General features: G+C 45.1%; 1 protein-coding gene and 55 non-coding genes across 56 annotated transcripts; 2 read left to right on the forward strand and 54 right to left on the reverse strand.

Annotated features, from left to right (window-relative positions):
* Positions 1 to 2,001: 2,001 nt before the first annotated feature.
* Positions 2,002 to 2,073, forward strand: trnae-uuc (transfer RNA glutamic acid (anticodon UUC)). The gene has a single exon. It is a non-coding gene; the product is annotated as a tRNA-Glu (tRNA).
* Positions 2,074 to 4,737: 2,664 nt separating this feature from the next.
* trnan-guu (transfer RNA asparagine (anticodon GUU)) lies at positions 4,738 to 4,812 on the reverse strand. The gene has a single exon. It is a non-coding gene; the product is annotated as a tRNA-Asn (tRNA).
* A 112-nt stretch (positions 4,813 to 4,924) lies between these two features.
* On the reverse strand, positions 4,925 to 4,999 carry trnan-guu (transfer RNA asparagine (anticodon GUU)). Its single transcript has one exon. It is a non-coding gene; the product is annotated as a tRNA-Asn (tRNA).
* Positions 5,000 to 5,111: 112 nt separating this feature from the next.
* Positions 5,112 to 5,186, reverse strand: trnan-guu (transfer RNA asparagine (anticodon GUU)). The gene has a single exon. It is a non-coding gene; the product is annotated as a tRNA-Asn (tRNA).
* A 112-nt stretch (positions 5,187 to 5,298) lies between these two features.
* trnan-guu (transfer RNA asparagine (anticodon GUU)) lies at positions 5,299 to 5,373 on the reverse strand. The gene has a single exon. It is a non-coding gene; the product is annotated as a tRNA-Asn (tRNA).
* A 112-nt stretch (positions 5,374 to 5,485) lies between these two features.
* trnan-guu (transfer RNA asparagine (anticodon GUU)) lies at positions 5,486 to 5,560 on the reverse strand. The gene has a single exon. It is a non-coding gene; the product is annotated as a tRNA-Asn (tRNA).
* A 112-nt stretch (positions 5,561 to 5,672) lies between these two features.
* trnan-guu (transfer RNA asparagine (anticodon GUU)) lies at positions 5,673 to 5,747 on the reverse strand. The gene has a single exon. It is a non-coding gene; the product is annotated as a tRNA-Asn (tRNA).
* A 112-nt stretch (positions 5,748 to 5,859) lies between these two features.
* trnan-guu (transfer RNA asparagine (anticodon GUU)) lies at positions 5,860 to 5,934 on the reverse strand. Its single transcript has one exon. It is a non-coding gene; the product is annotated as a tRNA-Asn (tRNA).
* Positions 5,935 to 6,046: 112 nt separating this feature from the next.
* Positions 6,047 to 6,121, reverse strand: trnan-guu (transfer RNA asparagine (anticodon GUU)). The gene has a single exon. It is a non-coding gene; the product is annotated as a tRNA-Asn (tRNA).
* A 326-nt stretch (positions 6,122 to 6,447) lies between these two features.
* On the reverse strand, positions 6,448 to 6,522 carry trnan-guu (transfer RNA asparagine (anticodon GUU)). Its single transcript has one exon. It is a non-coding gene; the product is annotated as a tRNA-Asn (tRNA).
* A 112-nt stretch (positions 6,523 to 6,634) lies between these two features.
* Positions 6,635 to 6,709, reverse strand: trnan-guu (transfer RNA asparagine (anticodon GUU)). The gene has a single exon. It is a non-coding gene; the product is annotated as a tRNA-Asn (tRNA).
* A 112-nt stretch (positions 6,710 to 6,821) lies between these two features.
* trnan-guu (transfer RNA asparagine (anticodon GUU)) lies at positions 6,822 to 6,896 on the reverse strand. Its single transcript has one exon. It is a non-coding gene; the product is annotated as a tRNA-Asn (tRNA).
* A 112-nt stretch (positions 6,897 to 7,008) lies between these two features.
* Positions 7,009 to 7,083, reverse strand: trnan-guu (transfer RNA asparagine (anticodon GUU)). Its single transcript has one exon. It is a non-coding gene; the product is annotated as a tRNA-Asn (tRNA).
* A 112-nt stretch (positions 7,084 to 7,195) lies between these two features.
* On the reverse strand, positions 7,196 to 7,270 carry trnan-guu (transfer RNA asparagine (anticodon GUU)). Its single transcript has one exon. It is a non-coding gene; the product is annotated as a tRNA-Asn (tRNA).
* Positions 7,271 to 7,382: 112 nt separating this feature from the next.
* Positions 7,383 to 7,457, reverse strand: trnan-guu (transfer RNA asparagine (anticodon GUU)). Its single transcript has one exon. It is a non-coding gene; the product is annotated as a tRNA-Asn (tRNA).
* A 219-nt stretch (positions 7,458 to 7,676) lies between these two features.
* Positions 7,677 to 7,751, reverse strand: trnan-guu (transfer RNA asparagine (anticodon GUU)). The gene has a single exon. It is a non-coding gene; the product is annotated as a tRNA-Asn (tRNA).
* Positions 7,752 to 7,863: 112 nt separating this feature from the next.
* Positions 7,864 to 7,938, reverse strand: trnan-guu (transfer RNA asparagine (anticodon GUU)). The gene has a single exon. It is a non-coding gene; the product is annotated as a tRNA-Asn (tRNA).
* Positions 7,939 to 8,050: 112 nt separating this feature from the next.
* trnan-guu (transfer RNA asparagine (anticodon GUU)) lies at positions 8,051 to 8,125 on the reverse strand. Its single transcript has one exon. It is a non-coding gene; the product is annotated as a tRNA-Asn (tRNA).
* A 326-nt stretch (positions 8,126 to 8,451) lies between these two features.
* Positions 8,452 to 8,526, reverse strand: trnan-guu (transfer RNA asparagine (anticodon GUU)). The gene has a single exon. It is a non-coding gene; the product is annotated as a tRNA-Asn (tRNA).
* A 112-nt stretch (positions 8,527 to 8,638) lies between these two features.
* trnan-guu (transfer RNA asparagine (anticodon GUU)) lies at positions 8,639 to 8,713 on the reverse strand. Its single transcript has one exon. It is a non-coding gene; the product is annotated as a tRNA-Asn (tRNA).
* Positions 8,714 to 8,825: 112 nt separating this feature from the next.
* trnan-guu (transfer RNA asparagine (anticodon GUU)) lies at positions 8,826 to 8,900 on the reverse strand. The gene has a single exon. It is a non-coding gene; the product is annotated as a tRNA-Asn (tRNA).
* A 112-nt stretch (positions 8,901 to 9,012) lies between these two features.
* Positions 9,013 to 9,087, reverse strand: trnan-guu (transfer RNA asparagine (anticodon GUU)). The gene has a single exon. It is a non-coding gene; the product is annotated as a tRNA-Asn (tRNA).
* A 112-nt stretch (positions 9,088 to 9,199) lies between these two features.
* Positions 9,200 to 9,274, reverse strand: trnan-guu (transfer RNA asparagine (anticodon GUU)). The gene has a single exon. It is a non-coding gene; the product is annotated as a tRNA-Asn (tRNA).
* A 112-nt stretch (positions 9,275 to 9,386) lies between these two features.
* trnan-guu (transfer RNA asparagine (anticodon GUU)) lies at positions 9,387 to 9,461 on the reverse strand. Its single transcript has one exon. It is a non-coding gene; the product is annotated as a tRNA-Asn (tRNA).
* Positions 9,462 to 9,568: 107 nt separating this feature from the next.
* Positions 9,569 to 9,643, reverse strand: trnan-guu (transfer RNA asparagine (anticodon GUU)). The gene has a single exon. It is a non-coding gene; the product is annotated as a tRNA-Asn (tRNA).
* Positions 9,644 to 9,862: 219 nt separating this feature from the next.
* trnan-guu (transfer RNA asparagine (anticodon GUU)) lies at positions 9,863 to 9,937 on the reverse strand. The gene has a single exon. It is a non-coding gene; the product is annotated as a tRNA-Asn (tRNA).
* A 112-nt stretch (positions 9,938 to 10,049) lies between these two features.
* Positions 10,050 to 10,124, reverse strand: trnan-guu (transfer RNA asparagine (anticodon GUU)). Its single transcript has one exon. It is a non-coding gene; the product is annotated as a tRNA-Asn (tRNA).
* Positions 10,125 to 10,236: 112 nt separating this feature from the next.
* Positions 10,237 to 10,311, reverse strand: trnan-guu (transfer RNA asparagine (anticodon GUU)). The gene has a single exon. It is a non-coding gene; the product is annotated as a tRNA-Asn (tRNA).
* Positions 10,312 to 10,423: 112 nt separating this feature from the next.
* Positions 10,424 to 10,498, reverse strand: trnan-guu (transfer RNA asparagine (anticodon GUU)). Its single transcript has one exon. It is a non-coding gene; the product is annotated as a tRNA-Asn (tRNA).
* Positions 10,499 to 10,610: 112 nt separating this feature from the next.
* On the reverse strand, positions 10,611 to 10,685 carry trnan-guu (transfer RNA asparagine (anticodon GUU)). The gene has a single exon. It is a non-coding gene; the product is annotated as a tRNA-Asn (tRNA).
* A 112-nt stretch (positions 10,686 to 10,797) lies between these two features.
* trnan-guu (transfer RNA asparagine (anticodon GUU)) lies at positions 10,798 to 10,872 on the reverse strand. The gene has a single exon. It is a non-coding gene; the product is annotated as a tRNA-Asn (tRNA).
* A 219-nt stretch (positions 10,873 to 11,091) lies between these two features.
* trnan-guu (transfer RNA asparagine (anticodon GUU)) lies at positions 11,092 to 11,166 on the reverse strand. Its single transcript has one exon. It is a non-coding gene; the product is annotated as a tRNA-Asn (tRNA).
* A 326-nt stretch (positions 11,167 to 11,492) lies between these two features.
* On the reverse strand, positions 11,493 to 11,567 carry trnan-guu (transfer RNA asparagine (anticodon GUU)). Its single transcript has one exon. It is a non-coding gene; the product is annotated as a tRNA-Asn (tRNA).
* A 112-nt stretch (positions 11,568 to 11,679) lies between these two features.
* On the reverse strand, positions 11,680 to 11,754 carry trnan-guu (transfer RNA asparagine (anticodon GUU)). Its single transcript has one exon. It is a non-coding gene; the product is annotated as a tRNA-Asn (tRNA).
* A 112-nt stretch (positions 11,755 to 11,866) lies between these two features.
* On the reverse strand, positions 11,867 to 11,941 carry trnan-guu (transfer RNA asparagine (anticodon GUU)). The gene has a single exon. It is a non-coding gene; the product is annotated as a tRNA-Asn (tRNA).
* A 218-nt stretch (positions 11,942 to 12,159) lies between these two features.
* Positions 12,160 to 12,234, reverse strand: trnan-guu (transfer RNA asparagine (anticodon GUU)). The gene has a single exon. It is a non-coding gene; the product is annotated as a tRNA-Asn (tRNA).
* Positions 12,235 to 12,560: 326 nt separating this feature from the next.
* On the reverse strand, positions 12,561 to 12,635 carry trnan-guu (transfer RNA asparagine (anticodon GUU)). Its single transcript has one exon. It is a non-coding gene; the product is annotated as a tRNA-Asn (tRNA).
* A 112-nt stretch (positions 12,636 to 12,747) lies between these two features.
* trnan-guu (transfer RNA asparagine (anticodon GUU)) lies at positions 12,748 to 12,822 on the reverse strand. Its single transcript has one exon. It is a non-coding gene; the product is annotated as a tRNA-Asn (tRNA).
* Positions 12,823 to 12,934: 112 nt separating this feature from the next.
* Positions 12,935 to 13,009, reverse strand: trnan-guu (transfer RNA asparagine (anticodon GUU)). The gene has a single exon. It is a non-coding gene; the product is annotated as a tRNA-Asn (tRNA).
* Positions 13,010 to 13,228: 219 nt separating this feature from the next.
* trnan-guu (transfer RNA asparagine (anticodon GUU)) lies at positions 13,229 to 13,303 on the reverse strand. The gene has a single exon. It is a non-coding gene; the product is annotated as a tRNA-Asn (tRNA).
* Positions 13,304 to 13,415: 112 nt separating this feature from the next.
* On the reverse strand, positions 13,416 to 13,490 carry trnan-guu (transfer RNA asparagine (anticodon GUU)). Its single transcript has one exon. It is a non-coding gene; the product is annotated as a tRNA-Asn (tRNA).
* Positions 13,491 to 13,602: 112 nt separating this feature from the next.
* On the reverse strand, positions 13,603 to 13,677 carry trnan-guu (transfer RNA asparagine (anticodon GUU)). Its single transcript has one exon. It is a non-coding gene; the product is annotated as a tRNA-Asn (tRNA).
* A 112-nt stretch (positions 13,678 to 13,789) lies between these two features.
* trnan-guu (transfer RNA asparagine (anticodon GUU)) lies at positions 13,790 to 13,864 on the reverse strand. The gene has a single exon. It is a non-coding gene; the product is annotated as a tRNA-Asn (tRNA).
* Positions 13,865 to 13,976: 112 nt separating this feature from the next.
* On the reverse strand, positions 13,977 to 14,051 carry trnan-guu (transfer RNA asparagine (anticodon GUU)). The gene has a single exon. It is a non-coding gene; the product is annotated as a tRNA-Asn (tRNA).
* Positions 14,052 to 14,163: 112 nt separating this feature from the next.
* trnan-guu (transfer RNA asparagine (anticodon GUU)) lies at positions 14,164 to 14,238 on the reverse strand. Its single transcript has one exon. It is a non-coding gene; the product is annotated as a tRNA-Asn (tRNA).
* Positions 14,239 to 14,350: 112 nt separating this feature from the next.
* On the reverse strand, positions 14,351 to 14,425 carry trnan-guu (transfer RNA asparagine (anticodon GUU)). The gene has a single exon. It is a non-coding gene; the product is annotated as a tRNA-Asn (tRNA).
* A 112-nt stretch (positions 14,426 to 14,537) lies between these two features.
* On the reverse strand, positions 14,538 to 14,612 carry trnan-guu (transfer RNA asparagine (anticodon GUU)). The gene has a single exon. It is a non-coding gene; the product is annotated as a tRNA-Asn (tRNA).
* A 112-nt stretch (positions 14,613 to 14,724) lies between these two features.
* Positions 14,725 to 14,797, reverse strand: trnan-guu (transfer RNA asparagine (anticodon GUU)). The gene has a single exon. It is a non-coding gene; the product is annotated as a tRNA-Asn (tRNA).
* Positions 14,798 to 14,909: 112 nt separating this feature from the next.
* On the reverse strand, positions 14,910 to 14,984 carry trnan-guu (transfer RNA asparagine (anticodon GUU)). Its single transcript has one exon. It is a non-coding gene; the product is annotated as a tRNA-Asn (tRNA).
* Positions 14,985 to 15,203: 219 nt separating this feature from the next.
* On the reverse strand, positions 15,204 to 15,278 carry trnan-guu (transfer RNA asparagine (anticodon GUU)). Its single transcript has one exon. It is a non-coding gene; the product is annotated as a tRNA-Asn (tRNA).
* Positions 15,279 to 15,390: 112 nt separating this feature from the next.
* On the reverse strand, positions 15,391 to 15,465 carry trnan-guu (transfer RNA asparagine (anticodon GUU)). The gene has a single exon. It is a non-coding gene; the product is annotated as a tRNA-Asn (tRNA).
* A 112-nt stretch (positions 15,466 to 15,577) lies between these two features.
* Positions 15,578 to 15,650, reverse strand: trnan-guu (transfer RNA asparagine (anticodon GUU)). The gene has a single exon. It is a non-coding gene; the product is annotated as a tRNA-Asn (tRNA).
* A 112-nt stretch (positions 15,651 to 15,762) lies between these two features.
* On the reverse strand, positions 15,763 to 15,837 carry trnan-guu (transfer RNA asparagine (anticodon GUU)). Its single transcript has one exon. It is a non-coding gene; the product is annotated as a tRNA-Asn (tRNA).
* Positions 15,838 to 15,949: 112 nt separating this feature from the next.
* On the reverse strand, positions 15,950 to 16,024 carry trnan-guu (transfer RNA asparagine (anticodon GUU)). Its single transcript has one exon. It is a non-coding gene; the product is annotated as a tRNA-Asn (tRNA).
* A 2,741-nt stretch (positions 16,025 to 18,765) lies between these two features.
* Positions 18,766 to 18,838, forward strand: trnar-ucg (transfer RNA arginine (anticodon UCG)). Its single transcript has one exon. It is a non-coding gene; the product is annotated as a tRNA-Arg (tRNA).
* Positions 18,839 to 22,359: 3,521 nt separating this feature from the next.
* LOC131474179 (alpha-2A adrenergic receptor-like) lies at positions 22,360 to 24,754 on the reverse strand. The gene is made up of 2 exons (XM_058651930.1): positions 24,322 to 24,754; positions 22,360 to 24,098 (listed from the first exon to the last, which is right to left on the reverse strand). Exon 2 carries the CDS (start codon positions 24,051 to 24,053, stop codon positions 22,854 to 22,856), a length of 1,200 nt encoding a protein of 399 aa, XP_058507913.1. The 5' UTR covers positions 24,054 to 24,098; positions 24,322 to 24,754; the 3' UTR covers positions 22,360 to 22,853.
* Positions 24,755 to 25,133: the final 379 nt, after the last annotated feature.

Below are 25,133 nucleotides of genomic sequence, written 5' to 3' on the forward strand. Positions count from 1 at the left end.
ATATAAAATACAAAATAATATTGTTTTGTATGTTAAAACATACATTCATTATTGTGTGTGTCATCTTGAAGAGTTTGAGCTCTGAATTTTGAGTCTGGCAAACTGAATTATGTGTTAACATGGAGATAAGGATGACTGATTACTCTTGCAAAATCAAATTATTACTTAAACGTGGGGTGAAGGGGGGGTATTATTATTCGGTGCTCTCCTTCCTGGCAAACCACCTTTATACGGGATGTAATGTAAGAAGGTTACAAGATCATTTGTAAACGGAGACAATTGTAAAAAAAAGAATCTTATTCTTTCTTACTACAGTTTTCCTGCTTATTTAAACACAAACCAATGCAAATGAGGAACAATATTACTTTATTTTTGTGCTGCAGCAGATATTTTGGTATTAAATACATTGTTTATCTGTAAGCTAACTGTTTAAAGGTGCAGTGTGTAACATTTTTTTGGCAACATCGTTTGGTTCTTCAATTACTAAATTAATTGTCAACTATTTTGATAATAGGTAAAACAAGTTTTCTGATTTTTCAGCTTCTGAAATGTCAATATTCTCTGGTTTCTTTGTTTCATGTAACAAAACAAGACATTTGAGAAAATCCAGATTGCAACATTTTACAGACACACAGACGGTTTTTAGCCTTATCCATTGTTGAGAAAACAAAAATGGCATCCCCTGTAAAGCTGATCCACACTCTCTCCACAATTTTTAAAGGCTCTTGCTGGAGTTTTGAAAATAACGCACTGGACCTTTAATCAGTAAGTTACTGTTCATGGGAAAACCGTAAGGATATTTTCTCTATTTGGTTACATAACTGTGAGCAGATGTCATGGCTTCAAGAGAAAATATGATTAAGAGCAGACATCTGAACAAATAAAGGCATAGCGAGAGGCAACAGTTACTCCAAAATTTCTAAACATTGTGTGTAGAACAGGAACTGCCAAGAACGTAAGACAGGGTTTTGAAAATCGCCCTAAATAGACATGGGTCATTGAAAGTGCTTGAATTTTGTCCAAGAAAGAAGTCAAGTTGATATTTAGGTAAATGTCTCCCTAGTTTGTTGTGACGATAGCTACTGTTTCATGCCCTGCATTACCTGATATACATAGACTATCAGAACCAACGTGGAGTCATATTAGCAGTGTCATGGACACTGTCCACTTGCTCTCTCTCTCTCTCTCTCTCTCTCTCTCTCTCTCTCTCTCTCTCTCTCTCTCTCTCTCTCTGCCGTTGACTTGCATACTGCATACTTACAATTTGCCCTCCCAAATTAAGCTGTGTCAGCACATTCCGTCCTTGAATTTGAGGGTAATTAGTCTTGGAAAGTGAATTTGATGCCGAGGTGTGGGAACCCTGGTGAGCAGCAGAAACATATAATCTTGCGCAACTCATATTGTCTGTATCCTTCAAATAAAGCCTTCATATTCTAATAACCAAGCCCCGAGATTACAGCATTACATTCAGCCATGTTCACCGAGATGCAAAATAAAATATGATTATATGCCAGTGATACTCGGCACTCTATAACTGCTGCACAAACATTTATGAATTCATAAACGGTAAAGGATTCATCAGAAGTAATATTTATATGAAGTATTATCAAATTCCGTTCGTGCAGAATTGTTTAATTCAGAATTGAGTTTAATGTCGCGGCGTAAGAACTCTACGATGGAGACGATATTGCCAGTAACGCTGTTAAGTGTCACGAATGCTGTGTCCCAGCTGTGATGACAAAATAAATGCCGTCGCCAGATGGAATATATGCACCACAATAAATGTGTTTACATAATGTTACATTCTCTGCATTGAGCTGTTTGCCTTTGAGGTTCATGTATGAATCTAAATTGATATTATACAGACAGTTATTAGATGAGAAATGTGGACATAAGCGATGCAGACCGGAGCGATAACCACCAGGTTTAGCAAATGCTACCTTATATACAAAGGTATCTATAGAAATCACATATTGTGATGTTGTGATAGTCATACGCAAGTCCCATATGGTCTAGCGGTCAGGATTCCTGGTTTTCACCCAGGCGGCCCGGGTTCAACTCCCGGTATGGGAACTGTAGTTTTCAGCAGTGTACATTTGAATGTGGGGGATTGTGGGTTCAAATCCTATGACATGTTATGGGCTGGGGTACCCCAGATCCCCCTGGTCCCAGATAAGGTTTGAGGATGGTTAAAATGCAGAGTTTTAGATTCCCCAAAAAATACTAAAACATAAATAAGCCGAAAGAAAAAAAAAATTATTAGACAAGATAAAGAATTGAAAATAGGATTAGCTAAAGAATACAATAGAATAGAAATCAATCTAAATCAAGAATTAAAAGTAGGAAGGATTGGGATCTAATGGGAATTTACATCTAATATGCAAATGTAAATTTACAATCTCAAGGCAGGAAGTCCTCCCTCCCTTCCTCCAGGCCATTGAATTAAAATCACAAATTAGCGTCTGGAGGCCGATCACCAATCATCTGATAATCTGCCATTATTAGGTCTTCTGGGAAAGACATTTACATTCTGCTTTGCATTTTGACTTTTTGTCTTATGTCTTTATCTTATCAGAGGGTTTTATGTGTATTTGTGTACATATGTAAACCCTGAAATAACAATCTTGTAAATCTTGTGAATACCTTCCACATTTGCTGGTGATGACTTTGAGTCTCTTCTGCTGTCCAGTCATTGCCATTTGTACTCGTGGAAAACTAATGTTTACTTGCAATTGGTTCACTTACTTACTAGATTTTTTTTCTTTAAATATTAACATTAGTACATTAATGTTTACATTAATTTAATGTAGCTGGATGATGGCAATTATTTTAAATGAATGCACCTGTTTTTTTATTGCATTGTCAATGATGGATCACTAAGGTCACCATTACCTGAATCTATAATAACACATTGTCAATGTATTTCCTCAATCTGCAGAGTAACTATAGCAACCAAAGATATTACACAAATGTAGTTAAGCATTTAATGTCTGTCTCTGAAATGCAGAGATGTTAGAAAAAAGAAAAAATTCACTACACGAACCATTGTGGACATCAGCATAGTAAAGTAAATAGTAAACAGTTTCTTGCAATTTCATCAACAGATTTCCATGGAATGATGTCTCCAGATGGGTCCCATCTACCTCCTACATCTTTAATGTTTGGTGAACAAAGACACCTATCAATATAAATCACCTGCCACATGAGGCACCATCTGCTAACCTGTCGAGGTAAGTGCTGCAACACACTCGTCTGAATCCACAGAATAAAAGGTGTTACTGCTGTGTAGCAGTCGGAACTGGAATTTGGTCTCCGGTTGCAAGGCCACTCTACCGTCCACTTTGCACAAAGTGAGTTTTTACAGTGTAACATTCTGAATTATGTAAAAACACAAATGGAAAATCAGCAGAGGGCAAGTTTTAATGTTATTTCTGTATGTTTATTTTTAGGTCAGTTAATTGATGATTAATCAATTATTAAATTGACAAAACATGTAAACGCAGTCAAACACAATGTTTTAAAGGTATAGTGTGTAAAATCATCAACATTTAGGACAAAGTCTTACACTTAGGATTCAAGTTGGCATTTCATCCATGTATTACATGCTTTCTTTACAATTTTTTTAATCATCATTTCAAAATGGATAGGGATGGGCCAGTTGTTGAGACCATGTGGCCTAATTGATAAGGCGTCTGACTTCAGATCAAAAGATTGAGGATTTGAGTACCTTCATGGTTGAAATTAAGATATTGATATGTAAGGGTTAGTTGAAAATCATATATTGTTATAAAGTCATTTGTTGTGAGGTATTTAAAAATTGTGCTCAAACAATTGATGCTTCTTCGTTTCAGCTAGTGTTTACACAAAATGGATAGGGATGGGGCAGTTGTTCAGACCATGTGGACTAATGGATAAGGTGTCTGACTTTGAATCAGAAGTTTGAGCGTTTGTGATTGGGAACCTCACTCTATTTGTTAATAAGAGTGACATTAAAGCTGTAATCATTGGATTACTAAATAATGTGCAGTTGTTATCAAAAACAAATGAGCTACAGTTTGTGAGTGCTGCTAATTTACACAAGTGTCGAAAAGTGAATCTTAAAATCAGTGGCACGTGACATATTTGACAACATTCATTTACACAAATTAATTTTATATGTCCTCGCCAGTGTATTCATGGCTTACTCGGGATTAATGTTTTTGGATTTTTACTTGGCATTTAATTTCTCTGTTACTCTGTGAGCTTGTGCCTTTAAAATGTAATGTATGCGTCCTGCTGCTTGAGCATCAAGGCAGTCAAGGCAGAATGTCATTTTTAATTAAATGATGCATTTACAAGGCAGTTTAGTCATTTAAAACATGTTGGTGTGACATAAAATAGGTCCAAGTAGAAATGTTATTTATGTAAAAACCATTTAAAATATTTTTTTAACGATGTGATGATGATTTTCCTAACCTGTTCATCTGTTGATTATTTTTTGGATTAATCAATTTGTTGTTTATTCCATAAAATAGCTTCCTTTTTGGACATGGGCTGCCCAAAACACATGACTGTCCCTGGGTGGGTTCGAACCACCAACCTTTCGGTTAACAGCCAAAGCGCTAACCAGATTGCACCACAGAGACAGGTTTCAGAGGTGTCCCAGCACTTCTCGTGTTCTGGGCTTTGAACCAGCAACCAGAGGGTGACTAAACCAATAGCTTCCTTTTTGGACGCGGGCTGCCCAAAACACATGACCGTCCCTGGGTGGGCTCGAACCACCAACCTTTCGGTTAACAGCCGAACGCGCTAACCAGATTGCGCCACAGAGACAGGTTTCAGAGGTGTCCCAGCACTTCTCGTGTTCTGTGCTTTGACCCAGCAACCAGAGGGTGACTAAACCGATAGCTTCCTTTTTGGACGTGGGCTGCCCAAAACATGTGACCGTCCCTGGGTGGGCTCGAACCACCAACCTTTCGGTTAACAGCCGAACACGCTAACCAGATTGCGCCACAGAGATGTGTTTCACAGGTGTCTTAGCACTGCTTCTGTTCTGGGCTTTGAACCAGCAACCATACGGTGCCAAAACCAATAGCTTCCTTTTTGGAGGTGGGTGGCCCAAAACACATGGACGTCCCTGGGTGGGCTTGAACCACCAACCTTTCAGATAACAGCCGAACGCGCTAACCAGATTGCGCCACAGAGACATATTTAAGAGGTGTCTTAGCACTGCTTCTGTTCTGGGCTTTGAACCAGCAACCAGAAGGTGACAAAACCAGGAGCTTCCATTTTGGACGTGGGCTGCCCAAAACTCATGACCGTCCCTGGGTGGGCTCGAACCACCAACCTTTCGGTTAACAGCCGAACGCGCTAACCAGATTGCGCCACAGAGACGAGTTTCAGAGGTATCCCAGCACTTCTCGTGTTCTGTGCTTTGACCCAGCAACCAGAGGGTGACTAAACCAATAGCTTCCTTTTTGGACGTGGGCTGCCCAAAACACGTGACCGTCCCTGGGTGGGCTCGAACCACCAACCTTTCGGTTAACAGCCGAACGCGCTAACCAGATTGCGCCACAGAGACATGTTTAATAAGTGTCTCAGCACTTCTCGTGTCCTGGGCTTTGAACCAGCAACCAGAAGGTGTCAAAACCAATGTCTTCCTTTTTGGAGGTGGGCAGCTCAAAACACTTGACCGTCCCTGGGTGGGCTCGAACCACCATCCTTTCGGTTAACAGCCTAACGCGCTAACCAGATTGCGCCACAGAGACAGGTTTCGGAGGTGTCTCAGCACTTCTTTTGTTTTGGGCTTTGAACCAGCAACCAGACGGTGACAAAACCAGGAGCTTCCATTTTGGACGTGGGCTGCCCAAAACATATGACCGTCCCTGGGTGGGCTCGAACCACCAACCTTTCGGTTAACAGCCGAACGCGCTAACCAGATTGCGCCACAGAGACAGTTTTCAGAGGTGTCCCAGCACTTCTCGTGTTCTGGGCTTTGAACCAGCAACCAGAGGGTGACTAAACCAATAGCTTCCTTTTTGGAGGTGGGTTGCCCAAAACACATGGCCGTCCCTGGGTGGGCTCGAACCACCAACCTTTCGGTTAACAGCCGAACGCGCTAACCAGATTGCGCCACAGAGACATGTTTAATGAGTGTCTCAGCACTTCTCGTGACCTGGGCTTTGAACCAGCAACCAGAAGGTGACAAAACCAATAGCTTCCTTTTTGGACGTGGGCTGCCTAGAACAAGCCGTTTCTGGGTGTCTCAGCACTTCTCGTGTTCTGGGCTTTGAACCAGCAACCAGAAGGTGTCAAAACCAATGTCTTCCTTTTTGGACGTGGGCTGCCTAGAACAAGCCGTTCCTGGGTGTCTCAGCACTTCTCGTGTTCTGGGCTTTGAACCAGCAACCAGAAGGTGTCAAAACCAATGTCTTCCTTTTTGGAGGTGGGCTGCCCAAAACACATCGCCGTCCCTGGGTGGGCTCGAACCACCAACCTTTCGGTTAACAGCCGAACGCGCTAACCAGATTGCGCCACAGAGACATGTTTAATAAGTGTCTCACCACTTCCGGTGTCCTGGGCTTTGAACCAGCAACCAGAAGGTGACAAAACAAATAGCTTCCTTTTTGGAGGTGGGTTGCCCAAAACACATGGCCGTCCCTGGGTGGGCTCGAACCACCATCCTTTCGGTTAACAGCCGAACGTGCTAACCAGATTGCGCCACAGAGACATGTTTCAGAGGTATCCCAGCACTTCTTGTGTTCTGTGTTTTGACCCAGCAACCAGAGGGTGACTAAACCAATAGCTTCCTTTTTGGAGGTGGGTTGCCCAAAACACATGGCCGTCCCTGGGTGGGCTCGAACCACCAACCTTTCGGTTAACAGCCGAACGCGCTAACCAGATTGCGCCACAGAGACATGTTTAATAAGTGTCTCAGCACCTTTCGTGTCCTGGGCTTTGAACCAGCAACCAGAAGGTGACAAAACCAATAGCTTCCTTTTTGGAGGTGGGTTGCCCAAAACACGTGGCCGTCCCTGGGTGGGCTCGAACCACCAACCTTTCGGTTAACAGCCGAACGCGCTAACCAGATTGCGCCACAGAGACATGTTTAATAAGTGTCCCAGCACTTCTCGTGTCCTGGGCTTTGAACCAGCAACCAGAAGGTGACAAAACCAATAGCTTCCTTTTTGGAGGTGGGTTGCCCAAAACACATGGCCGTCCCTGGGTGGGCTCGAACCACCAACCTTTCGGTTAACAGCCGAACGCGCTAACCAGATTGCGCCACAGAGACATGTTTAATAAGTGTCTCAGCACTTCTCGTGTCCTGGGCTTTGAACCAGCAACCACAAGGTGACAAAACAAATAGCTTCTATTTTGGACGTGGGCTGCCCAAAACATATGACCGTCCCTAGGTGGGCTCGAACCACCAACCTTTCGGTTAACAGCCGAACGCGCTAACCAGATTGCGCCACAGAGACGTGTTTCGGAGGTGTCTCAGCACTTCTTGTGTTCTGGGCTTTGAACCAGCACCCAGCAGGTGACAAAACCAATAGCTTCCTTTTTGGACGTGGGCTGCCTAGAATAAGCCGTTCCTGGGTGTCTCAGCACTTCTCGTGTTCTGGGCTTTGAACCAGCAACCAGAAGGTGTCAAAACCAATGTCTTCCTTTTTGGAGGTGGGCAGCTCAAAACACTTGACCGTCCCTGGGTGGGCTCGAACCACCATCCTTTCGGTTAACAGCCTAACGCGCTAACCAGATTGCGCCACAGAGACAGGTTTCGGAGGTGTCTCAGCACTTCTTTTGTTTTGGGCTTTGAACCAGCAACCAGACGGTGACAAAACCAGGAGCTTCCATTTTGGACGTGGGCTGCCCAAAATATATGACCGTCCCTGGGTGGGCTCGAACCACCAACCTTTCGGTTAACAGCCGAACGCGCTAACCAGATTGCGCCACAGAGACAGTTTTCAGAGGTGTCCCAGCACTTCTCGTGTTCTGGGCTTTGAACCAGCAACCAGAGGGAGACTAAACCAATAGCTTCCTTTTTGGAGGTGGGTTGCCCAAAACACATGGCCGTCCCTGGGTGGGCTCGAACCACCAACCTTTCGGTTAACAGCCGAACACGCTAACCAGATTGCGGCACAGAGACATGTTTAATGAGTGTCTCAGCACTTCTCGTGACCTGGGCTTTGAACCAGCAACCAGAAGGTGACAAAACCAATAGCTTCCTTTTTGGACGTGGGCTGCCTAGAACAAGCCGTTTCTGGGTGTCTCAGCACTTCTCGTGTTCTGGGCTTTGAACCAGCAACCAGAAGGTGTCAAAACCAATGTCTTCCTTTTTGGACGTGGGCTGCCTAGAACAAGCCGTTCCTGGGTGTCTCAGCACTTCTCGTGTTCTGGGCTTTGAACCAGCAACCAGAAGGTGTCAAAACCAATGTCTTCCTTTTTGGAGGTGGGCTGCCCAAAACACATCGCCGTCCCTGGGTGGGCTCGAACCACCAACCTTTCGGTTAACAGCCGAACGCGCTAACCAGATTGCGCCACAGAGACATGTTTAATAAGTGTCTCACCACTTTCGGTGTCCTGGGCTTTGAACCAGCAACCAGAAGGTGACAAAACAAATAGCTTCCTTTTTGGAGGTGGGTTGCCCAAAACACATGGCCGTCCCTGGGTGGGCTCGAACCACCATCCTTTCGGTTAACAGCCGAACGCGCTAACCAGATTGCGCCACAGAGACAGGTTTCGGAGGTGTCTCAGCACTTCTTTTGTTTTGGGCTTTGAACCAGCAACCAGACGGTGACAAAACCAGGAGCTTCCATTTTGGACGTGGGCTGCCCAAAACATATGACCGTCCCTGGGTGGGCTCGAACCACCAATCTTTCGGTTAACAGCCGAACGCGCTAACCAGATTGCGCCACAGAGACAGGTTTCAGAGGTGTCCCAGCACTTCTCGTGTTCTGTGCTTTGACCCAGCAACCAGAGGGTGACTAAACCAATAGCTTCCTTTTTGGACGTGGGCTGCCCAAAACACGTGACCGTCCCTGGGTGGGCTCGAACCACCAACCTTTCGGTTAACAGCCGAACGCGCTAACCAGATTGCGCCACAGAGACGTGTTTCGGAGGTTTCTTAGCACTTATTCTGTTCTGGGCTTTGAACCAGCAACCAGAGGGTGACTAAACCAATAGCTTCCTTTTTGGAGGTGGGTTGCCCAAAACACATGGCCGTCCCTGGGTGGGCTCGAACCACCAACCTTTCGGTTAACAGCCGAACGCGCTAACCAGATTGCGCCACAGAGACATGTTTAATAAGTGTCTCAGCACTTCTCGTGTCCTGGGCTTTGAACCAGCAACCAGAAGGTGACAAAACCAATAGCTTCCTTTTTGGAGGTGGGTTGCCCAAAACACATGGCCGTCCCTGGGTGGGCTCGAACCACCAACCTTTCGGTTAACAGCCGAACGCGCTAACCAGATTGCGCCACAGAGACATGGCTGTGTCTCAGCACTTCTCGTGTCCTGGGCTTTGAACCAGCAACCACAAGGTGACAAAACAAATAGCTTCTATTTTGGACGTGGGCTGCCCAAAACATATGACCGTCCCTAGGTGGGCTCGAACCACCAACCTTTCGGTTAACAGCCGAACGCGCTAACCAGATTGCGCCACAGAGACATGTTTTGGAGGTGTCTCAGCACTTCTTGTGTTCTGGGCTTTGAACCAGCAACCAGAAGGTGACAAAACCAATAGCTTCCTTTTTGGACGTGGGCTGCCTAGAACAAGCCGTTCCTGGGTGTCTCAGCACTTCTTGTGTCCTGGGCTTTGAACCAGCAACCAAAAGGTGTCAAAACCAATGTCTTCCTTTTTGGAGGTGGGCATCTCAAAACACTTGACCGTCCCTGGGTGGGCTCGAACCACCATCCTTTCGGTTAACAGCCGAACGTGCTAACCAGATTGCGCCACAGAGACAGGTTTCGGAGGTGTCTCAGCACTTCTTTTGTTTTGGGCTTTGAACCAGCAACCAGACAGTGACAAAACCAGGAGCTTCCATTTTGGACGTGGGCTGCCCAAAACGCATGACCGTCCCTGGGTGGGCTCGAACCACCAACCTTTCGGTTAACAGCCGAACGCGCTAACCAGATTGCGCCACAGAGACAGGTTTCAGAGGTGTCCCAGCACTTCTCGTGTTCTGTGCTTTGACCCAGCAACCAGAGGGTGACTAAACCAATAGCTTCCTTTTTGGACGTGGGCTGCCCAAAACACGTGACCGTCCCTGGGTGGGCTCGAACCACCAACCTTTCGGTTAACAGCCGAACGCGCTAACCAGATTGCGCCACAGAGACGTGTTTCGGAGGTTTCTTAGCACTTTTTCTGTTCTGGGCTTTGAACCAGCAACCAGAGGGTGACTAAACCAATAGCTTCCTTTTTGGAGGTGGGTTGCCCAAAACACATGGCCGTCCCTGGGTGGGCTCGAACCACCAACCTTTCGGTTAACAGCCGAACGCGCTAACCAGATTGCGCCACAGAGACATGTTTAATAAGTGTCTCAGCACTTCTCGTGTCCTGGGCTTTGAACCAGCAACCAGAAGGTGACAAAACAAATAGCTTCTATTTTGGACGTGGGCTGCCCAAAACATATGACCGTCCCTAGGTGGGCTCGAACCACCAACCTTTCGGTTAACAGCCGAACGCGCTAACCAGATTGCGCCACAGAGACATGTTTTGGAGGTGTCTCAGCACTTCTTGTGTTCTGGGCTTTGAACCAGCAACCAGAAGGTGACAAAACCAATAGCTTCCTTTTTGGACGTGGGCTGCCCAAAACATATGACCGTCCCTAGGTGGGCTCGAACCACCAACCTTTCGGTTAACAGCCGAACGCGCTAACCAGATTGCGCCACAGAGACATGTTTTGGAGGTGTCTCAGCACTTCTTGTGTTCTGGGCTTTGAACCAGCAACCAGAAGGTGACAAAACCAATAGCTTCCTTTTTGGACGTGGGCTGCCTAGAACAAGCCGTTCCTGGGTGTCTCAGCACGTCTTGTGTCCTGGGCTTTGAACCAGCAACCAAAAGGTGACAAAACAAATAGCTTCCTTTTTGGAGGTGGGTTGCCCAAAACACATGGCCGTCCCTGGGTGGGCTCGAACTACCATCCCTTCGGTTAACAGCCGAACGCGCTTACCAGATTGCGCCAAAGAGACGTGTTTCAGAGGTGTCTTAGCACTTGTTGTGTTCTGGGCTTTGAACCAGCAACCAGAAGGTGACAAAACCAATAGCTTCCTTTTTGGACGTGGGCTGCCTAGAACAAGCCGTTTCTGGGTGTCTCAGCACTTCTCGTGTTCTGGGCTTTGAACCAGCAACCAGAAGGTGTCAAAACCAATGTCTTCCTTTTTGGACGTGGGCTGCCTAGAACAAGCCGTTCCTGGGTGTCTCAGCACTTCTCGTGTTCTGGGCTTTGAACCAGCAACCAGAAGGTGTCAAAACCAATGTCTTCCTTTTTGGAGGTGGGCTGCCCAAAACACATCGCCGTCCCTGGGTGGGCTCGAACCACCAACCTTTCGGTTAACAGCCGAACGCGCTAACCAGATTGCGCCACAGAGACATGTTTAATAAGTGTCTCAGCACTTCTCGTGTCCTGGGCTTTGAACCAGCAACCAGAAGGTGACAAAACCAATAGCTTCCTTTTTGGAGGTGGGTTGCCCAAAACACATGGCCGTCCCTGGGTGGGCTCGAACCACCAACCTTTCGGTTAACAGCCGAACGCGCTAACCAGATTGCGCCACAGAGACATGTTTAATAAGTGTCTCAGCACTTCTAGTGTCCTGGGCTTTGAACCAGCAACCACAAGGTGACTAAACAAATAGCTTCTATTTTGGACGTGGGCTGCCCAAAACATATGACCGTCCCTAGGTGGGCTCGAACCACCAACCTTTCGGTTAACAGCCGAACGCGCTAACCAGATTGCGCCACAGAGACATGTTTTGTGGTGTCTCAGCACTTCTTGTGTTCTGGGCTTTGAACCAGCAACCAGAAGGTGACAAAACCAATAGCTTCCTTTTTGGACGTGGGCTGCCTAGAACAAGCCGTTCCTGGGTGTCTCAGCACGTCTTGTGTCCTGGGCTTTGAACCAGCAACCAAAAGGTGACAAAACAAATAGCTTCCTTTTTGGAGGTGGGTTGCCCAAAACACATGGCCGTCCCTGGGTGGGCTCGAACTACCATCCCTTCGGTTAACAGCCGAACGCGCTTACCAGATTGCGCCAAAGAGACGTGTTTCAGAGGTGTCTTAGCGCTTGTTGTGTTCTGGGCTTTGAACCAGCAACCAGAAGGTGACAAAACCAATAGCTTCCTTTTTGGACGTGGGCTGCCTAGAACAAGCCGTTTCTGGGTGTCTCAGCACTTCTCGTGTTCTGGGCTTTGAAACAGCAACCAGAAGGTGTCAAAACCAATGTCTTCCTTTTTGGACGTGGGCTGCCTAGAACAAGCCGTTCCTGGGTGTCTCAGCACTTCTCGTGTTCTGGGCTTTGAACCAGCAACCAGAAGGTGTCAAAACCAATGTCTTCCTTTTTGGAGGTGGGCTGCCCAAAACACATCGCCGTCCCTGGGTGGGCTCGAACCACCAACCTTTCGGTTAACAGCCGAACGCGCTAACCAGATTGCGCCACAGAGACATGTTTAATAAGTGTCTCAGCACTTCTCGTGTCCTGGGCTTTGAACCAGCAACCAGAAGGTGACAAAACAAATAGATTCCTTTTTGGAGGTGGGTTGCCCAAAACACATGGCCGTCCCTGGGTGGGCTCGAACCACCAACCTTTCGGTTAACAGCCTAACGCGCTAACCAGATTGCGCCACAGAGACATGTTTAATAAGTGTCTCAGCACTTCTCGTGTCCTGGGCTTTGAACCAGCAACCACAAGGTGACAAAACAAATAGCTTCTATTTTGGACGTGGGCTGCCCAAAACATATGACCGTCCCTAGGTGGGCTCGAACCACCAACCTTTCGGTTAACAGCCGAACGCGCTAACCAGATTGCGCCACAGAGACGTGTTTCGGAGGTGTCTCAGCACTTCTTGTGTTCTGGGCTTTGAACCAGCACCCAGCAGGTGACAAAACCAATAGCTTCCTTTTTGGACGTGGGCTGCCTAGAACAAGCCGTTCCTGGGTGTCTCAGCACTTCTCGTGTTCTGGGCTTTGAACCAGCAACCAGAAGGTGTCAAAACCAATGTCTTCCTTTTTGGAGGTGGGCAGCTCAAAACACTTGACCGTCCCTGGGTGGGCTCGAACCACCATCCTTTCGGTTAACAGCCGAACGCGCTAACCAGATTGCGCCACAGAGACAGGTTTCGGAGGTGTCTCAGCACTTCTTTTGTTTTGGGCTTTGAACCAGCAACCAGACGGTGACAAAACCAATAGCTTCCATTTTGGACGTGGGCTGCCCAAAACGTATGACCGTCCCTGGGTGGGCTCGAACCACCAACCTTTCGGTTAACAGCCGAACGCGCTAACCAGATTGCGCCACAGAGACAGGTTTCAGAGGTGTCCCAGCACTTCTCGTGTTCTGTGCTTTGACCCAGCAACCAGAGGGTGACTAAACCAATAGCTTCCTTTTTGGACGTGGGCTGCCCAAAACACGTGACCGTCCCTGGGTGGGCTCGAACCACCAACCTTTCGGTTAACAGCCGAACGCGCTAACCAGATTGCGCCACAGAGATGTGTTTCGGAGGTTTCTTAGCACTTATTCTGTTCTGGGCTTTGAACCAGCAACCAGAGGGTGACTAAACCAATAGCTTCCTTTTTGGAGGTGGGTTGCCCAAAACACATGGCCGTCCCTGGGTGGGCTCGAACCACCAACCTTTCGGTTAACAGCCGAACGCGCTAACCAGATTGCGCCACAGAGACATGTTTAATAAGTGTCTCAGCACTTCTCGTGTCCTGGGCTTTGAACCAGCAACCAGAAGGTGACAAAACCAATAGCTTCCTTTTTGGAGGTGGGTTGCCCAAAACACATGGCCGTCCCTGGGTGGGCTCGAACCACCAACCTTTCGGTTAACAGCCGAACGCGCTAACCAGATTGCGCCACAGAGACATGTTTAATAAGTGTCTCAGCACTTCTTGTGTCCTGGGCTTTGAACCAGCAACCACAAGGTGACAAAACAAATAGCTTCTATTTTGGACGTGGGCTGCCCAAAACATATGACCGTCCCTAGGTGGGCTCGAACCACCAACCTTTCGGTTAACAGCCGAACGCGCTAACCAGATTGCGCCACAGAGGCATGTTTTGGAGGTGTCTCAGCACTTCTTGTGTCCTGGGCTTTGAACCAGCAACCAAAAGGTGGCAAAACCAATGTCTTCCTTTTTGGAGGTGGGCATCTCAAAACACTTGACCGTCCCTGGGTGGGCTCGAGCCACCATCCTTTCGGTTAACAGCCGAACGTGCTAACCAGATTGCGCCACAGAGACAGGTTTCGGAGGTGTCTCAGCACTTCTTTTGTTTTGGGCTTTGAACCAGCAACCAGACGGTGACAAAACCAGGGGCTTCCATTTTGGACGTGGGCTGCCCAAAACGCATGACCGTCCCAGGGTGGGCTCGAACCACCAACCTTTCGGTTAACAGCCGAACGCGCTAACCAGATTGCGCCACAGAGACAGGTTTCAGAGGTGTCCCAGCACTTCTCGTGTTCTGTGCTTTGACCCAGCAACCAGAGGGTGACTAAACCAATAGCTTCCTTTTTGCACGTGGGCTGCCCAAAACACGTGACCGTCCCTGGGTGGGCTCGAACCACCAACCTTTCGGTTAACAGCCGAATGCGCTAACCAGATTGCGCTAGAGACGTGTTTCGGAGGTTTCTTAGCACTTATTCTGTTCTGGGCTTTGAACCTGCAACCAGAGGGTGACTAAACCAATAGCTTCCTTTTTGGAGGTGGGTTGCCCAAAACACATGGCCGTCCCTGGGTGGGCTCCAACCACCAACCTTTCGGTTAACAGCCGAACGCGCTAACCAGATTGCGCCACAGAGACATGTTTAATAAGTGTCTCAGCACTTCTCGTGTCCTGGGCTTTGAACCAGCAACCACAAGGTGACAAAACAAATAGCTTCTATTTTGGACGTGGGCTGCCTAGAACAAGCCGTTCCTGGGTGTCTCAGCACTTCTTGTGTCCTGGGCTTTGAACCAGCAACCAAAAGGTGTCAAAACCAATGTCTTCCTTTTTGGAGGTGGGCATCTCAAAACACTTGACCGTCCCTGGGTGGGCTCGAACCACCATCCTTTCGGTTAACAGCCGAACGTGCTAACCAGATTGCGCCACAGAAACAGGTTTCGGAGGTGTCTCAGCACTTCTTTTGTTTTGGGCTTTGAACCAGCAACCAGACGGTGACAAAACCAGGGGCTTCCATTTTGGACGTGGGCTGCCCAAAACGCATGACCGTCCCAGGGTGGGCTCGAACCACCAACCTTTCGGTTAACAGCCGAACGCGCTAACCAGATTGCGCCACAGAGACAGGTTTCAGAGGTGTCCCAGCACTTCTCGTGTTCTGTGCTTTGACCCAGCAACCAGAGGGTGACTAAACCAATAGCTTCCTTTTTGCACGTGGGCTGCCCAAAACACGTGACCGTCCCTGGGTGGGCTCGAACCACCAACCTTTCGGTTAACAGCCGAACGCGCTAACCAGATTGCGCTAGAGACGTGTTTCGGAGGTTTCTTAGCACTTATTCTGTTCTGGGCTTTGAACCAGCAACCAGAGGGTGACTAAACCAATAGCTTCCTTTTTGGAGGTGGGTTGCCCAAAACACATGGCCGTCCCTGGGTGGGCTCGAACCACCAACCTTTCGGTTAACAGCCGAACGCGCTAACCAGATTGCGCCACAGAGACATGTTTAATAAGTGTCTCAGCACTTCTCGTGTCCTGGGCTTTGAACCAGCAACCACAAGGTGACAAAACAAATAGCTTCTATATTGGACGTGGGCTGCCCAAAACATATGACCATCCCTAGGTGGGCTCGAACCACCAACCTTTCGGTTAACAGCCGAACGCGCTAACCAGATTGCGCCACAGAGACATGTTTTGGAGGTGTCTCAGCACTTCTTGTCTTCTGGGCTTTGAACCAGCAACCAGAAGGTGACAAAACCAATAGCTTCCTTTTTGGACGTGGGCTGCCTAGAACAAGCCGTTCCTGGGTGTCTCAGCACTTCTTGTGTCCTGGGCTTTGAACCAGCAACCAAAAGGTGACAAAACAAATAGCTTCCTTTTTGGAGGTGGGTTGCCCAAAACACATGGCCGTCCCTGGGTGGGCTCGAACTACCATCCCTTCGGTTAACAGCCGAACGCGCTTACCAGATTGCGCCAAAGAGACGTGTTTCAGAGGTGTCTTAGCACTTGTTGTGTTCTGGGCTTTGAACCAGCAACCAGACGGTGACAAAACCAATAGCTTCCATTTTGGACGTGGGCTTCCCAAAAGATCAGGCTGTCCCTGGGTGGGCTCGAACCACCAACCCTAGGTTAACAGCCGAACATTCTAACTAGATTGTGCCACCGAGACGTGTCTTAGGGGCATCCCAGCACTTCAACCATGTGGTGAGAAGCAAAATAGCTTTCTTTTTGGACATGAGGAACACATCACCTGATTATTCCGCTGTAAATTTGCTCTTCGTCAGCCAGCTAACTTCTGCCCAAGTTTCCCTGATTCATTTGAGCAGCGCTACCAAGAGGAGATATGAAGTAGTGACACCCGGTAAGTGAAACTGGCAGGGACTGTTTACTTTAGAGCAGGGGTCTCAAACTCAAATTACCTGTGGGCCACTGACAGTCTCGTCTGGTCAGTCGGGGGCCAGTCAAGTAAAAATAATAATGCCCAACTTTTTATGGTAAAGCAACAGTTGCGGTGGATGTTATGAGCTCCTATCATCAATATGCCATATTAATTCCTTTTTTTAAATGTACTCCATTGCCTCGTGTGAGCTTTTCTGTCTTTTACATCTTCTGTCTTTTATCCATTATTCTGTACAGCACTTTGGTCCTCTGTGTTTTAAAAGTGCTTTACAAAGTGCTTTACAAATATAGTTGGATTGGATTGGATAATTTCAAAATATAAGTGGTTGACTTAATATGCAACAATAAAAAAAAAAACTTATTTATGATGCAAAATTAATCTATTCATTTAAAAATAAAAACATATAGAAATGACTCGTTACAACTTGATATTGTTTGGAGGGCCACATGAAATCGATTGGAGGGCCACATGTGGCCCCCGGGCCGCCACTTTGAGACCCCTGCTTTAGAGCCCTTTAATTTATCAATTAAAACATCGGTATTTGCCCTTTACTGCACTAGGAAGCGCAACTGCATATCACCAAATCAATATTTTGACCCACCCCTGAACAGGGGAAACTACTTGTTTTTGTGTAGGTGACATCTTTCAGAAGAATGTTGGTGTGTGTATAAGCTCAAGCATGAGGTATAGAGTTTGCTGGATTGTAAGTGGATGCGATCAATAGTTGGGACAGTACATGATGTCTAAGGAAGAAATATCGTGTCTGGAGCAGAGCTTATTCGTTAACAGTGAAGATTTCCTGTCAAGCATAACAATCACTGCTGTAGATAAAGTGTGGAGTTTGACAGAAAGCAGTAGCAGTATCTGCTTTTTAAACATGGTGAGAAATGGGAATAATTTACTGGAGTTAAACTCGGTTCCTCATGCATTTTTCTCTTAAAATGTTTACTTTACGTTGACCTTTAGGGTCAAGGTTAGGACAAACCCATACTTGGGGAATAAAAGTTCAGCCTTGAAAAATGTTTCACCCATTTCCCCCCTTGTCCTCACACACAAACTCACATTATACCCAAGAGCATTTGCTGCCCACACTAGTCAAAGTTCAGAGTATCCACATTTTTGTTTATTATGTGAAAAATTAGCGATTCATTTCATTGTGCTCTAAATGAACACACAAAAGAGACTGATGGAGTGCAGCCAGAAAAGCTCTTACATCCTATTTTCTCAACATGCCCTAACTCAGTCACATTAAGTTAATAAAACTGTTCAGACATCACATGGAGTATTTAGTATTTTCTCTCCCAAATAATCTATTTTTAGCTTTTATGTACAAAGGCAGGAATGACATGGTGTATATTGTTGGCTCATTCTGATAATGTGATTATAGTATTTAAGCAAGAACGGGGCCAAAGCAACATTTGCTACGCCTTATTTTGACCTTTTGACCGTTTGATATTTTTAGGAAATTGCTCATCATGTATGAATTTTGGCTCCACATGAGGTTGGGAGATATTCCAGACAAGCACAACTGGGTTTTCTGTCAGGGGACTCTAGCACTTCCCCTGTCCTGGGATTTGAACCGGCAACCATATTGTGACAAGCCCAATAGGACATGGGCTGCCGAAAACATCTAATGTCCCTGGGTGGGCTCGGTTAACAGCCGAACACGCTAACCAGATTGCGCCACAGAGACATCTGTCAGTGGGACTCTAGCACTTCACCTGTCCTGGGATCTGAACCGGGACATTTCGATTCTCACGCAACCATATGGTGAGAATCGAAATAGCTTTCTTTTTGGACATGGGCAGCCAAAAACACGTGATCATCCCAGGCCTGAATTTGCTAACCGGATTGCACAGCAGAAACATGGCTCAGATGTCCATTTACACAATTAATTCTGTATGTCCTCACCACTGTTTTCTGTGATTAACTCTGTAACAATCTTTTGCATTACATTACATTACATTACATTACATTACATCACATTACATCACATTACATGTTATTTAGCATCATGATCATATTTCCACAACCACGTGGCCTAATGGACAAGGCGTCTGACTTCGGATCAGAAGATTGAGGGTTCGAGTCCCTTCGTGGTTGGGACGTTATATGTTAATCAGAGGGCTTGAAGTGTGTGTCCACTGGCACATCACAGTTTAGGTTGCATCTCCACTACAAAAAAAACCTACTCAACACATCCATTATTGGTTTAATGTAAAGCATTTATTTATTATTTTATTTATTTATGCATTTATTTATTTATTCCTGTATTTATTTATCCATTTATTTATGCATTTATTCATTTATTTCTGTATTTATTTATGCATTTATTTATTTATTTTTGTATTTATTTCTGTATTTATCCCTAAGTTGGCAACATTTATTGGTGAAGTGAAATAAGTCGATATCCTTTAAAATGTAATCGTTTGTTATTCATTGTTGCTTACAGATTATGTCATAATGGACACAATGTTCAAAGATGACCTCAACTGAACTGCAGTGTGGAAACATTGAATGGGTAAACATTCAGATGCTCTACTGTTACCGTAAATTGTGAAGCAAACAAACAACGCAAACAATAATTCAATAATGTCAATTTGCATATCTTTAAAGCAACAATCATGGATCTTGATACACCATGCCGACCTCTACTAATTATAATTATTTCAATATCTGCCGGAAAATAATTTCACCTAAAATTCACACACTGGACCTTTTAAGGTATGAAAAGTAACATTTCCATTGTGGATTCAATGTCTTGTAAGAGGAGAGGAGAAAGTAACACAAAAAGAAAGAGGGAGTGACTGCATGAGGCAAAACAAACGGCTTCTTCCTGCTGGTTACATCTTTCAGAGTGTAATTCTATTATCTAGCATCCTTATCAATTCAATACGGAGGACGTATTATCTGTCCTGCGTACATGATGCATCGTTCCCAATCCACAACAAATGACCCAACATTCAATTAAAAACACTCTATTCATCCCAAGCTATGATTTAAACTTGTTAGTATGGTCTGACTCCTGCGAGATCCCGTCTGGACTGGGATGCATTCTTCTCCCTGTGGTCTTTAAGTCCAGTGGCAGCTTCTTTGAGAGACATGACTTGGAGCTCTAAAGAGGACAGAAGATGTATGAAGGCAGGAGCAATTAGAGACAAATGGAGAGGAGTGACTTCAGGGAGCAGTGCAGTGTGAAAGTTGTGGGAACTCCTACCAGACGAGGCTTACAGAGCAAATCATAAGCTGTGGTGTAACTCACATAAATCGTGATGCACTGATGTGGCCTTTAAAGAGGGACATAAATCACTTACTCAGCAGTGTGTGTGTGAACACTGGTATTTGATACCTCTGTAGGACCATAAGTGGTATAAACACTGACCTTGTCAGGAGCAGTAGTCCTCATGGAGACCAAAACCTGGTCTTAATGAGGTAGAACCTAATTTCTGACTGGTTACATTTAGGACTAAGATTTAAAGTGTGGTTAGGTTAAGGTAAGGGATGGCACTTTGGTCAGGCTGTCACAATGATGCTGGATGAACCTGTGTTTGTGTGTGTGTGTATTTATATTTTTGTGAGGTCCAAAACATTTTTCTGGTCCTTACAACTTTAAAGGGCTTTTTAATGGTTAAGACCTGGTTTAGGGTTTGGGTTAGGCACTTAGTTGTGATGGTTAAGGTTAGGGTAAGGGGCTAGGGAATTATGTCTATTGTGTGTCATCACTAAGATATAAGTGATGTACTATACTTGTATTTGTAGCCTCTTTATGACCTTTTCTGACAAACACTGACCATGTCAGGACCAGTAGTCCTCATGGAGATCAAAAGCTGGTTCCGAATTAGGTAAAACCTAATTTCTGAGGAACTGGTTAGGTATGGGACTAAGATTTAAATTGTAGATAGGTTAAGATAGGTGTTAACTGGTTAAGGTTAGGCACTTGTTGTGATGTTAAAGAGGCTGGGGAATGATGCATTACGTCTATGAGGGTCCGCAGAACTAATGCTGTGCAAACGTGTGTGTGTGTGCACACGCAGTTGTTTTCATAACAAATGGGCTACAGTTTGTAACCGCCGGTAATTTACACTGACGTGGACTGAAGTGTAGAAGAGTGAAAACTAAAATCAGCGGCACGTTACACATTTGACAACATCCATTTACACCATTCTGTATGTCCTTGCCAGTGTTTACGGGGTTTACTCTGGATTAATGTGTTAGGATCTTTACTTGGCATTTCATTTCTTTATAACTTGGTGAGCCTTTAAAATATAATGAATGTGTCCTGCTGCTCGAGCATAGTGGCATTTTTAATGAAACCATACCTTTACAAGGCATTTCAGTCTTTCAAAACACTATATGTAAAGAATACATAACCTTTTAAATAGTAAGTGTTAAAGTTTACACTATAAATATAATGTATGTGACTTCGATAATCAATAATCATTTTGAGGGTTTTTTTCCATGATTCCAAAAACCATTGGTTTGTGGACAAAACAATACAGATAAGAACATCATAATTTCCAGTTTTGAGAAACAAACAAGTGCTCAATTAATCAAGAAAATAATCGACAGATTAATCGATTAGGAAAATAATAGTTGCAGCCCAACATTTAAATGTGTTTTAATGTATTTTTGCCCATGCGACCTTGATACTAACCACTTCAGCAGAGCCGACTAATAATCAAACACCTTTGTTTAATGCTAAAGTTGTTAAATAGCTTCATCCTGCTTGAATTCTTGTCGCCACTCAGCTTTTTAAATGCCAGCGTTTTATCAGGTTGTTTTCGTGGGAACCTTATCAGCAGTTTACCATTTGTGGTTAAGCATTAAGACGTTGTATTTTAAGATTCAAGAAAGAGGGTGTACCCAAACATATTTGCCACAGGAATCTGAAGAACACCGCAAGACCCAGAGAGCGAGTCATGGGAATCGTTCTCCTATTTACTGTAAATGTACTGTATGTGAGTGAGTGAGTCGGCTACTGGAAATATTTGCTGAGTTAAAACAGCTGTGTGTGTGTGATGTATTTGTTTTATTTCAGGTTCTCACAGTTCTGAAAGTCTATTTGTTAAAGAGAGGATTATATATATATGAAAAAAGCATTGGTTATAGTGCTGTGGAAGCTGTGCTCAGACGGATAAGAGGCAGGGAAACGTTGATAATGTGGTGGAACACGACGCATTGATAAGCCTCTGTGTGGATATTACCCTTGCAGTGTAATTTGCAGCAGCCACTCATATTTCTAGCGCTGTGTGATTTCTATTTGACTCCGGGGGAGGATTTAATGACATCCTGATATGAAGGGCTATAATTCATGATAAACTGCACTCAGTATTGTTGTGCCACCGCCGGCACCTCCCAGGCATAATTTTCTTTTCACATAATTGTCTTGTTCTTGTGCTTGTTATGACAGAAGGAGATAGTCAGATCTGTGGGGATAGCATGGGATTTGCTTTCATGCGCACATTTCTTTTATCTGCGGTACTAAAGCTTTTTAACATTTTATATCCTTCTCTAAATCAGTATTTCCTCTCTTGTTCAGGTGACGGTTACTCCGAGCCAAAGAGAAAGACACAAAGATGCTTAGTTTAGAGATTAGAGACACTCTCTGCATTTAATTTGCTGTACAGGCTTCAGCCACGATAAAATATCTGCCCATGTTTATTCACATTATAGACTTTAATGGATTTTCTGTTTTTTTTAAACATATTTGGCAGCAAATATCATTTGAAAAGTCCATGTGTGCGCCGCAGTGAGGCAGCTGTCATATTATCGACTCTACATACACGACATGGATCTGAGCATTGACTGACCGGGTCAAATAGAGTCACATAACATACAGAGACAAGTGGAAAATGCATCTGCGTTGTTGACACAGAAATCTGACCTCACAGTTGGTCAGAGTAACAGATGTCAAACAAACTGTACATTACATATGTTTCTGCATGATTTGACATCATAAAACAAATATATACTCACATAGAATCATCTCACAAAGAGGGTAAAACAATAAAATATGTTACAAATTGTTAATAAATATCTAATAACATCTGTTTAATGGTATATTTACATACAGTGGGAGCATGTGGATGCAGCTTTTGAAGCACATGTACATTAAAAATCACAGTCTTATGCCTCTTCTATCCACTTTACAAAGGATCTTTTTAAAGGACCTCCTAAAGTCTTTATTGAACACAGTGTATATAACAGGATTCAGTGAACTGTTGCAATAACCAAGCCAGAAAAACATCTTGAACAGCGTCTCTGGGACGCAGCAGGTGTCGCACACGGCCGTGAGCGTGTACGTGAAGAAAAAGGGGAACCAGCAGAGGACAAACACTCCCATGACCACCGCCAGGACAAACGTGAAGCGCCGCTCTCTGCGCTGCCTTCCCTTCCACCGGCTCACCCTCACGCAAGGCTGCACCTCTGGCTTTTCACCGGCCACCACCTGAACCACCTTGGTCGTGCGGAGAACCTTCTTTTTCTTCATGGAACACAGGATGGTGTCGTTGCCGTCAGAGGACGACTGCTCCTCCTCCTCCACATCAAATCCGTTGACGTCTCCGCCGTCCTCCACCTCGTTCCCCTCCACGTCTTGTCTCTGCAGAGGCTCCAGGCCGCACTGTGCGTCTTCGAAGTTCCTGTTCTCCCTTTGCCTTTCGCCTGGTAGGGCTCGTGTTCTTTTCTTTGCAATCTGGTATATCCTCACGTACACCATAATCATGATGAGGCAGGGTGCGAAGAAGGAGGCCGTGCTGGAGAATATGATGTACCATTTCTGCTCATTTATTTGACATGCGGGTTTGTCCTCTTTGCCCTCGTCCTTTTTCATTGTGATAAGTGGAGGGAATGAAATGATGGACGCCAGCACCCAAACAATGAAGATTGCGCATTTAATCCTACGAGGCGTCCGCCTCAGGTTGTGCTCGATGGCTTGAGTTACGGACCAGTATCGGTCCAGGCTGATGGTGCACAGGTGAACAATGGAGGAGGTGCAGAAGAGCACATCCAGAGCCAGGTGGATTTCACACCACACTTTACCAAAGTACCAGTAACCCATCAGCTCGTTGGCTAAAGAGAACGGCATCACCGACGTGGCCACCAGGATGTCTGCACACGCCAGAGAGACTAGAAACAAGTTCTGAGGTGCTCTCAGGGCTCGGCTGGTCGTCACGGCAATCACCACCATGACGTTGCCAAAAACTGTGAGCAGGATGAGGAAGCCCACCAGGATTGTGAGAGGCACGGACGTCTGCAGAGTGTAAGGTTGGCTGTCAGGCAAAGTCCCATTTCCAGTGGTGAAGTTAAGACAACCCATCAGGATCTCAGGAAGATTTGCTCTCCAGCTGCATCAGAGTCTCTTCTTCATCAGTGAAGAAACAAAAAAAAGTGCAAGAAATGTTTCTTTATATTACGATCCAAAAAAGAAATAAAAGAAAAGTTTGATTTTTACTCAGTGTCCCCCTCATCAAATAACTTTAAGAACCAGCCTGTTCTTTTAAAAAAGTCTTCATCTTCTAACCCTAAAGCATTTCAAAATTCTTGTAGTTTTGTCCCTCAGAAGCCATGACATGAAACAGACTTACATTGGAGACGGAGCTGCCGGCAGAGCTTGTCATCTGCTGTGACTGGAGTGAAGACTGTGTCTCGTTTATATACATGTGGGCTTGATCTGACGCTGAGGATCTGTGACTCCACTGGAGTGGGAATGGAAGTGGGTGGGGTTCACCGAGGTTACGCTATGCTCGGAGGTTTAAAAGCAATTTTGACGTTGTTTACGGAGCTTAAAACATCGGCTGATTGTGATGTGACGTTAACGATGTGTTTGATTTATAGAAATAATATCTGTAGTTTATTGGATTATGTTTGATTAAGAATGCTCTCCTGTGTGTGCAAAAAAACACATTCACTAAAAGAAAAATTGTTTCAAATAAACACTGTATGTGGATCTGTGAGGGTAAATCAGAATATCCTAATGTGGAGATCAGTCAGTCTGAACCTCTGTAGGAATAAAAAATAAACTCCAGCCAGACAAATGTTTGCTTTCCTGATAATAAATCAAATCCATGTTGCGAAACTCTCGTACATTTTCTTTTTACCACAACTACAGGTGTGTGACTGTAGGTTTCTGCAAACACAACTTATCTATGTGCTATAATGTGTATATATAATGTAAGGATAATATAAGTTTGGCACACAGAACAAGTGTTTGATGGAGGCTAAAAATTATATTTGTTCATTTTGCTGTAGGGCTTTGTTTCTCCATGGTGAGTTCTAGTTTTATGAAGTGTTTCCACACGACACTCAAGTACCTGATATTCACACAAGAGTACACTGCTTTTTTGTTGTAGCACAATGTAAACATGTTGTTTAAAGAGAGAGGGACACACCTTTGCTT

Source organism: Solea solea, chromosome 15 (genome assembly GCF_958295425.1).
Source record: "Solea solea chromosome 15, fSolSol10.1, whole genome shotgun sequence".
Classification (NCBI taxonomy): domain Eukaryota; kingdom Metazoa; phylum Chordata; class Actinopteri; order Pleuronectiformes; family Soleidae; genus Solea; species Solea solea.